General features: G+C 42.5%; 1 protein-coding gene across 1 annotated transcript; it reads right to left on the bottom strand.

Moving 5' to 3' along the window:
* Window positions 1-1,698: 1,698 nt before the first annotated feature.
* psmd6 (proteasome 26S subunit, non-ATPase 6) lies at window positions 1,699-6,817 on the bottom strand. The gene is made up of 8 exons (XM_080001610.1): window positions 6,595-6,817; window positions 5,094-5,299; window positions 4,189-4,334; window positions 3,879-4,098; window positions 3,616-3,724; window positions 3,146-3,314; window positions 1,986-2,063; window positions 1,699-1,901 (listed from the first exon to the last, which is right to left on the bottom strand). Exons 1-8 carry the CDS (start codon window positions 6,737-6,739, stop codon window positions 1,805-1,807), a joined length of 1,170 nt encoding a protein of 389 aa, XP_079857736.1. The 5' UTR covers window positions 6,740-6,817; the 3' UTR covers window positions 1,699-1,804.
* Between the last annotated feature and the right edge of the window lie 3,513 nt (window positions 6,818-10,330).

Raw genomic sequence — 10,330 nt, 5'->3', positions numbered from 1 at the left:
CCCCCCCCATGGACAGGATGATCCATCTTGGTCTGTAACCACTGCCAGAGTGGCTGCCGAGGTTTACAGCGTCTCACCTCAACACTATGCTGTCCTAGAAGCCCCACGCTTCCCCCTTACCCGGAACATTAAACATTCATCTTTTTAGTGAACTGAAAAGTCTTAAGTCCGGAGTCACGGCGAGACTTGCGGGCGACATTGGGATTGCTTCACAGGGGTCGTCAAGTCTGTAGAGTCACACAACCTCCACTGATGTCAGAGCTGGGAGCCGACGAGACAGGTTTCCTTTTATCTTTTTTTTTTTTTTTTCCCCTCCTCTCTCGTAGCCTATGTATCAAACAAGTATTGAAGTATCCCTATTTGAGAATACATATTTTGTTAACAAATTGTACATATTGAAATATGTATTTTTGCACCGGCATTTTCGTATACATGGAATTTTTTGGTACAATTGAAAGACGTTATTTATTTAGTAAGTGACAAGTCTTAAGGACTTGATAATTTGAAGTGGTTCACTGCCAAGTCTATATAATGCAATACGCCTATATTTAGAAGCATCTCATGAATCCTGTAAGGGAGAGAAAGTGTTGCCACTGTAGCGTGTCTGTATGACAGATGGAAACCTTTACACTCTCCGAGGTCTCTCACATGTGCTTTTACAATACTTCTGTTGCCTATGAATCGACACGCACAGAAACAAGCCTGTGTGACCCAATTAGCCTGTGACTCTGAAGCGCTTAGGCGGCTTGGAGCTGTGCCCGTCGTCCGACCAACTCCCCCGAAACCTTTTCTATCGAAGACCGTACAGATATCCCCGTGGTTGAAACACCGTTTTTATGGGCTGATGGGACTCAAGCAATCAAAGTTGCAAGGACGAGGAGCTTCCCCTTCACGCAGTCCAACTACTCGCGTTGCCAAACGAGTAATTAGAATCACAGCTTTTGAGGAGGAAAGATTGCAGCTTTTTAAAGAAATGACGTAAGAAAGTGCCTGAATTTGTCTCACCCTGACTGTTGGAAGACAGTGTTTCTTTGGGCTCCAGTTTTGCTTACTTGAATGTTAGGAGCTTGCTTTTAAAATCTGCCTATAAAACCCTGGATGTGGACCGACCTGAGAGCTTGTCAGCTGCCCGGTATCAAACGCTTACAACGTTGGAACTATTTTTGGATTTATCAAACATTTCCGATTAAAGACACACGGTTTTATTTTAACCTGAGCTTGCAGCTTACGCCACTCTGGGTTGTGAGGATTTGTATGTGGAACATTCAATCAAGTGTTTTGTTTACCCTCAACATCTTCACTGGTGTTTCCAGCAGATGGAAACAAAGCGATCGATCTATTTTTTTTTTTTTTTTTTTTTCCCCCTCAGCATTATCAAGTACCATAGACTTGGAATGTGAAAGTGAATGAACACAGCTTGCTTCTGAAAGGAAAACATGTCCAATATTCATACTATGTAAAAGCGTGTATAGTTGTTTTTTGTATACATTATCAAATCATTTTTGATCAGCTGGACTTTTACGTATTGGCTGCTATGTAATTCATGAACAAAACATGATAGGTTAGAATTATTAATATTTAAAGAAGATTGTATAGTCTATTTGTTTTGTAACAAGTTTCTGTAAATAAAATAATTTATACTGCTATTTATACAAAATTTAAGTCTCTGCCTCTTTTGTAATTAAAAACAGACAAGACTGAAGAAAACATTTTATTATTATATACATAAAACAAGGTCCACTGTTTTCAAACTACTGGCTGGGATAGTGACGGGTACATTAAGAAAACATGGCATCCCTCGTGATTACATGTTGATGACTCGCGACAGCTTCTGGACTCTGTTGAGCAGCAGGTCGCCCTTCTTGATGGTCTCCTGGTACTGCCAGTTCTTGCTGTCTGGCCTGCGGAGACCACCACACATTTGTAAGTGCTCAGTTGACACGTGTGCAGAGTTTGTGTGTAGAGGAGAAATAAATCCACTTTACCTGTTGGTTTCCACGATCTCATTTACTTTGTCAATTTTGCAGTGGAGGCGCCCGGCCGCGATGAATCTAGAAAGTTCCCTGAGGAAAGACGGAGAGGAAGCCAATTAGCGCTCAACTGTAAAAGGCCCTGAAGTGCGACCTTGCCGCTTGCACAAGGAAAGGAAAAAAAATAAAAAATTAGGATACACAAGTTTGGTACAAGGAAGCTTTTCCTTTCATTTTTTAATTATTATTTTTAAATCCTCTAACAGGGTCAGTCACTGAAAGAATCGTTTGACCCAGCCACGTTGAATCAAGGAGGGCCTGAGATTTTTTCCTGGGAAGACTGTGGGTGTGTTAAATATGCTCAGAATGACTAGATAATATTAACAGCATGCAGATGAACAGAAGTAAAACAGAAAGTCAGGTGAGTTTAACTGCCCCCCCAGCTAGGACCTTTCACAATTACACAACAGATTATTTTTGGAGAAATGCTAATTAGGTGCATTTGAGGCAAAATTGTCAAGGCTAATTAACCTTCTATGCAGATGGTTCCAATGTCAGGAAAACTGAAGAGCTTGAGCCCACCACCACCTCTTCAGAGGACAACTTCATGTTTGGACTCAATCAAAGAATCATTGCCTCTTCAAGAAGGATAATCACCGTACGTGAAACAAACAAGGGCTTGACAACAACTCAATAAAATGGTATCATCGGTTATGAGTCACGGTTTAATTATGATCATTATGACAAAATAATATTTAAAGATTAAGTATGTTTCTCATTTGCATTTTTTGATTATGTAGCCTTTACATTCCAAGGCTAAATGTCAATGAATGAATCTAAGATGTGTTTACGGCGCATACCGTAATAGTGTCTAATATTGCGTGATATTTTTCCTCGTTTATTTTTTCACTATCCTGCCATATTGTGCGCAGTTAACAGGTTTATTGTATATTTTACTTTTTACCGCAGCTACTGACATTATCTTTTGAAGACGTGATGTGTCGCAGTTCAACTGACAGCCGAGGCTTCCAATGGTGGTCAAAACGCTAAGGTGGCCGAGGGAACGATCCAAAACCCTTTGTTTTTCCACACAGCCCTTCTCCTGCCCACTGACAAAACGTTTCAGCGTCAACCACGTGTGCCAGGCTGGTGGGTCGTTGCGTTACAGTACTCACTGGTCGATGAACTCTGTGCTGACTCCGAAGGCCTCGGCCATGTAGCCCAGCGTGAGGGAGCGGTACGACTCCAGCAACTGGCTGTAGGCCTGGATTCTCATCTCCCTCACGTAGTAGCGGTAGTGCGGGGCGAACAGCCAGTCCTTCTTCATCTCCTGTTCCACCGTCGCTGCCCGACAATGCAGAAGAAACTTCAATTTACAACCAACGACACCGTAACTTGTTAAGTGTTACACTTGCCACGATTAGCCATCTCTGTAGAAACCAAAGTGTACTGATTGAGACAACGGCACGATGCCAACAACCATAGACAGATCGACATCCATTCTAGAGTGAGCTTTACTCTGATAATCACACTGTATGTACAATATTAAAAACATTTCTAAAGCTATCTTAGATCAATCAAATGGATTCTGATGTTACAGCTATTGTTGCCGACTTTAAGCCATAAACCAGCATGTGGGCTTTACCCAAAGACTGGAAGAAGACAGAGTAACGGCACTCGTAGAGGGAGAAGAGGTACTGGCGGACGGAGGGTAGACTGTGGAGCACCTCCAGGATCTCTGCTCCTTTTATCACCTGAGGGGAGCACAGAAAGGAGGAAGACTTCAATGGGAACACTGTCGAGGGTCAGACGGGAGCAACCGAAAACAAGCAGCCCAGGCGCTCAACAGGAACCAAGTAGTACACCGAGCCTGATTCCCCACACGCCTCATGTGGTCTCCGGGGTTACCTTCTCACGCAGGTCGGGCCTCTTGAGCGCGATCATGCACACGTAGACTGTGTAGGTGACAAAGGTCTTGTAGTCCATGAGCTCATAGGAGGTGAAGGTGGAGACTGTGTCCAGGAAGAGCTCCGCCGCCTGCTTGAAGTCTCTGATGGCCACGCAGTACAGACCCTGGTACACCTTGAGACGATTCCTCCGGTCCCAGTCGCCCCCCTCCTCGATGAGGCTGTGGGGAATAAAAGGACAGGGGTTTGATAAAGACGTTCGGCTTGATGACGGCAGCGGGTAAAAGGGCAACATGGCGGAAGCCCATTACCTTTTGGCTTTCTCAGAGTTGCGTGTGATGAGGTCACTGTCCATGTAGAAGAGGCCGATCCGCAGCAGGTAGAAGACGATGTCTAGTCTGTGACCCAGCGCCACCGTCTTGTCGTAGGTCTTCCTGAAGGCGGTCAGGGCTCCCTCCTGTGGAAGCAGGAGGCAACGCAGGCACATCCCGCTATTTGTGTATATTTGGCAAATTTTATACTTAAAAAAAAAAAAAAATTCCCCTCAGGCTGTCACTTCTTTTTCTCTTATTTATGCTAATAGTCCATAGACACCAACAATCACCATGACAAATTCCTGGTACATGTAAATGCACCTGGCAAAATAAAGTCTATTCTGATTCCGATGTACTGTGCAACAAATGTCATGTCTGCGGACAGCACTGAAAGCTTAAGTTTAACTACAAATTGTTATTTTAACAGTGATTTTAGACAGGCTTCATTCTGGCATTACTTACAAGTACTTTTTTAAGCACAACTTTTTTTCCCCATTTTCAAAAGGACTTCACGCCAAACAAATACATTTTCAGTGTGAAATATAATATAATCTTAATGTCATTGTCACCTTCATTATCAAGAAATAGCGTTTTTCAGTGTTCTCTCTTTCTGATTCTGGAAAAAATGTATATTGCGTTTCAATTTCAATGACAAAACCAGGGGGATTATCACAGGTTTTCAATTATCGCGTTTTTTCATTTTCCAGCACTTTTCTAGCACTTCAATACAAAGGGGCAATTTTCAAGGTGAAATTCAAACACTTCAAGCACATCAGGGACCTGGTAACAGGCACATCTTATAAGCCACTATCACATTTATTTCACACCCGCTTCATGGGATCCAGGTGATATAGTAACCTAGGAATTCAATTGGATCCAGAGCACGGGAATGTAAATCACACCTTGTCTCCAATTCGGATGAGATATTCAGCTCTGGCCATCATGGCGTCTCGGATCTCGCTTTCTCCCAGGCTCTTCTCTGCGTCCTCCAGCACGTCATCCAGGCGTTTCAGCTCTTCTTCGTTTGCCTTCTTCATCTTACTCAGGAGGTCACTGTCCAGCTGCCACTTGAGCTCCTTGCAAAGACCCTCATAGTACGGCGCCATGTCTAGAATATACATTACACTACATGTTAGTGACGTTAAAATCACCCTAAATGTGATGCAATTGGCCTTTGTGCCCGACTGATCAGCCAAAATAGTTTCAAAGCTGAATACTGTTCAGACTTTCAAACCTTTTCGCAGCACGTACTTCCACTAAATAAATTATTGGGAACACTATCGATATTGCATTATTAATACAATCTGCTGATTTTGTACATATTTTTTTGTTTCTTTCTTTCTTTCTTTCTTTCCATTGATATTTATGTTTGGCAACCTGATGATTTTCTATTGAACTCAATCTTTTTTTATCTATTTTATTTTTACAAAATTGAAGACAAATTGTTTCAGGGATCAGGTCCAGCAGTGGACTTTGTGGTTTTCTAACATTAATTTGGACCGATACACAAAAAGTTGGCTAATTATAAGAAGATAAACACATAAAACATAATAATTTCAATCAGATAATGCAGTCACGGTGCACTTTATTAGGTACACCTGTAAAATCCATTGTAATGCAATACACCGGCTTTGCCATGAATTCCAATTTTATGAAGTTTATAATGTTCCGTTTTTGTTGACATAGGGGCAAAAATGTGTAAACTAAATTATATGTTTATGAAGGTCATAGTTAAATGTGGCAGTGTACTGAACTAAATTATATTGAGAGGGGTTTCTATTTTTGCCCTTGCAAATTACATACATGAAGGGGGATGAACATTAGAAACAACTCTGAGGAACAACTGCATGAGTATAATGCAGCTCAGCGCAACACCACCACCGACTATGACCTCGATGCTAAAACAAATCACTGACTCAACACCTCTTGTATGACAGCGCAAAAAACCTTGAACATTATAGGCAACATAAAGCAAAATCTATGTCGGAGCTGGATTGTACAGTTGTACCTAATAAAGTGCACACTGAGGGTTAGTTCATGTTGAAATACGACCGAATAGAATCAGACTTATTATTTGCAAGGCATAATAAGTGACAGATCCAATTTCAGACCCTTTCTTAAGAGCCTTTAAATACCCACAGACACCCCGCAGTAAAATAATGATTGTTTGACAACTACACAAGGCAATTTAGCTTAGCATGCTACTTCAGGCGAACCAAACCTATCGGAGCTTAGCTTCTCGGCTAGCTGGCGACCAGCTCGGAATTGAAGAGAGCGCTCGGTCTCCGGTCTCACGCCACCCTTCAGGGAGGTGAGACACCACGCACAGGAGAGAGCGTCTCACTCCCCGTGCACATGACGGTCTCCGTTTATTTCGATCTCGCGGTTCTGCCTCGAACTCACTGTTAGCTTTGACAGCGTCCATGAGCTCGGTCTTCACTCCGGCGTCCTGCCGGTGTCCCTCCATGGTGAGGAGGAACTTCAGCTGCGCGATCCTCAGGTCGGGGTTCTTGGGCAGACCCTCTTCTTCCAGGTTCTCCAGCGGCATCGTGGAACGAGCGGAGCGGTCTTTCTGGCAATCGAAGGGAGCGCGTCGGCGGACTGGCTCGACGCTCGGCCGACGATGACTAGGAAAAACAGCGCTGCTACTTCCGGTTAGTCAACGAGGGGCGACAAGAGGGCGCCGGGCAGCGCAGCGCGCTCACTGCCGCCGCCGGTGTTTGGCTGATCCAAGACCCGCGAGCGAATATCTGAAACGACCCGAGAGTGGAAGAGGAGCGGACGCGCAATGAAGACGGAGGACTGTTGCCGAGGCATTTTGTCCATATTGTACGTTTCACATACATTGTACAATCCATATTGTACATTTTTTACACTTTGCACTCGACCATGTAATGGACGCTTCACGACCACACGCAAGTTAAGTTTAACCATCATCATAGTTTAATTATTTTTGTAATAATCTTTTTTAAAGGTACAATACTACTACCACTACTACTCCTACTCCTACTACTGCTACTACTACTGCTACTACTCCTACTACTGCTACTCCTACTACTGCTACTACTACTACTACTACTACTACTACTACTGCTACTACTACTACTCCTACTACTGCTACTACTACTACTACTCCTACTACTACTACTACTACCTCTAATAATAATAATAATAAGAACAATAATATTAATAATAACAATAATAATAATAATAATAATAATAATAATAATAATAATAATAACATAAAACAACACCTTCTGCCGCCAGGGGTCTCCCAAATAAAACAATAACAAACAACGTGGAGTCTGTAGACAAGTAGCGTGGGGTCATGGGAGTTGTGGTCTTCATTTGTCACGTGGTCGCCCCGTAAGGCGACCACATGACAATATACATATATATATATATATATATATATATATATATATATATATATATATATATATATATATATATATTAAAAAAAAAAATATATATATATAATCAAAACGAAAAATGGAAAAGGGGGTCATTTTCTGTTTCTTTGCACACACTGAACATTTTTTTTTTTAACAAAAAACAAATTGTACATACAGTCGGTTTCCGGCTACAGATTCTTTAAAATGATGTCTGAAATGATATTCTGTATGTACTTGACCAATCAGAAATATTCAGCACTGCAAGCCCCACCCCCAAAGATCCTCGACTTTTTAAAAATATTACCCCCCAAGCAGGTACTTTTTGGTTGCTGGGACTTTCTCCCAGGAACTTACTTTGTCCCGGGAACTTACTTTGTCCCGGGAACTTACTTCAATTGGTCCCTGCGGTGGAAACGCACTAAGTTCCTTCAAATGTTCCCACTTCAGTTCCTAGAACTGAAACAGAATCAGAGAAGATCAAAGTGCTTCCTGGTTTATTCTCTACCCGTCGCGAGACAATGGTACTGCCAGCATCTCCATTGAGTTCACTCCCAGATAATTTGGAGTTTGCTTTATTCCAAAACGTTCTTATCTGGAACTGAAATAGTAGCCCCAGTGGTCTAATGGTCTGGATCTTTTGACCCATCTGTCTATACTTATATGTACTGAGAGTAGTGCTATCTAATATAGATGAAAAATTCTGTTGACAAGCCCACTTTCCATCTCTCTGCCTTTTTGACCTCGAGCAGGTACAAGTCTGTCAGTGGTGTTGTGTGTGTCCATGGCTCTATCTCAGGAATTACTACTGTTGGGCCCATCTTGATACTATTAACCCCCATATTCTCTGCATATACTTTGCCAGAGACAAAATACCAACAGGACATGTCCAATCAGCCTGAATTTTTCAATAATAAACTCAAGGAGTATCAGGACAAGAAGAAAGTCATTGAAACGTCATGTATGGGCACCGAGAACGCAAATCCCGATCTGTCCAACAGAGCTGTGTGATTTCTGATGCCTTTCCCGACGACGTAACTCTGTGAGACTGGCTTCTCTGCGCTTGAGGTACTGAAGACGAAATACAGGAATAGACAAAATGTTAAGACGGATCTTCGCCTGAGTCTGTCGTCCCTTAAGCCAGACATCAAGCATTTAGTGTCTGTCATGCAACATCAGTCTTCTCATTAGGGACTTAACATTAACGTGCTCCTGTTATTGTTAGTTTTATTTTATGAACGTTAGGTGAAAGTTCCATATATAAAAGTTTTTTTTTAACCCACCTCTTATTTTGTTTTACCACTACTGCATTGTATGTATGATAATGCACATGATTGTTGGTCGAATGTGGGCCGCGAACACTTTTGAAATTTTCAAGTGGGGCGTGAGCCGAAAAAGGTTGGGAACCGCTGATGAGAGGCATCTCTCCTGCCAGGACTTGCAGAGCTGGGATGGGGGTTGACTTTAATGCTCCACAGCTCAAAGAACTTCTCCTTCTTTTCTTTGTTTTGCAGTGGTTGGCATCCACTTTATTCGTGCATTACCACCACCTTCTGCTCCGGACTGTGGATCAGATGTTAGACTTTGTTTACCAACCGATGACTGCAAAGAAAATTGCACTAGCCACAACACTGTGTCCCATAATCCTACAATTTAGAACTCCATGCTCCACTCCATGCTCCACTGAAAGAACAATCATTACTCAGCACGCTCTGTATGTAAGTCAAACCTGATCTGTATTAAACCAAATCAGAGCGCCCCCTGTCCCCCAACAGACTCTTGTTCCCCCACAGACTCATTTCAGCTGAAATTAGCGCTGCTTAATGTCTGGGCTTTGAAACAAAAAACCTTTTTGATCAATGAGCTAATAACTGAAAATGATCTACACTGTATGTTTTTAGTGGAGACCTGGCTGGACAAGGACACTGGTCCTGGGATATTGAATGAAGCATGCCCCCCCAATTTTAAATCTTATCAATCAAAGGGAAGGGAAAGAGAGGAGGAGGAATAGCTGCCATCATGGCACTGCAGATTATGTCAAATAACGTTGACTTGGGCACATATCCATCATTAGAGTATCTTGCTATAGAAATTAGAACACACTTTCCAATAATCAGTGTGATACTGTACCGCCCACCAAAATACTCAGTATTAGTGTTTATACAGGAATTCTCAGAAATTATCTCAATCTGCCTTACTAGATATGATAAAATAATCTTAAATGGAGACCTGAATATTCATATTAACAAGGAGAACGACCCCAAAGGTTGTGAGCTTCAGAACATGCTCGACGGTTTTGGGCTGACGCAGCATATACACGAACCCACCCACCAATATGGGAACACATTAGACCTACTAATAACAGCAGGGTTAGATATTCAGAATGTGTCGGTGCAACAAATGCCCATTTCCGACCATTATTGCGTGTTCTATGAGACAAAACTAATCATGAAAACGTCCAGAAGCAAACTCCTTGTCCACAGAAGGGTCCTAGACGACAGCGCTGAGACCAAATTCTCTAATATTATGCAATCAATCAGGCCGTGCCATGACCCCCCCCCCCCCCCGAATGAGATAGTCCAAAATTTCCATTGCACTCTGTCAACAGTGCTAGACACAGTCGCCCCCCGAAAGGTCAAAAAGGTGAAAACTGATAGAGTTTCCCCCTGGCTGAATAACACCGATGTCAAAGACCAAAAAAGAAGGTGTAGGACAGCTGAGCGAAACTGGAGGAAATCCAAGCTCAC

This window comes from Zeus faber (assembly GCF_960531495.2).
Source record: "Zeus faber genome assembly, chromosome: 5".
NCBI lineage: Eukaryota > Metazoa > Chordata > Actinopteri > Zeiformes > Zeidae > Zeus > Zeus faber.
Note: the sequence above shows the minus strand (reverse complement) of the source record. Positions and strands in the feature narration are given on the sequence as shown.

What these genes read in the sequence shown, in the direction of transcription:
- psmd6 (XM_080001610.1), bottom strand. Translation starts at nt 6,739, where the DNA reads ATGCCGCTGGAGAACCTGGAAGAAGAGGGTCTGCCCAAGAACCCCGAC. An exon ending in TGTCTTCTTCCAGTCTTTGG is followed by an intron (nt 3,315 to 3,615) that starts GTAAAGCCCACA and finishes ATTGTCGGGCAG; the next exon opens with CGACGGTGGAACAGGAGATG. An exon ending in AGCACAGAGTTCATCGACCA is followed by an intron (nt 2,064 to 3,145) that starts GTGAGTACTGTA and finishes GTCTTTCCTCAG; the next exon opens with GGAACTTTCTAGATTCATCG.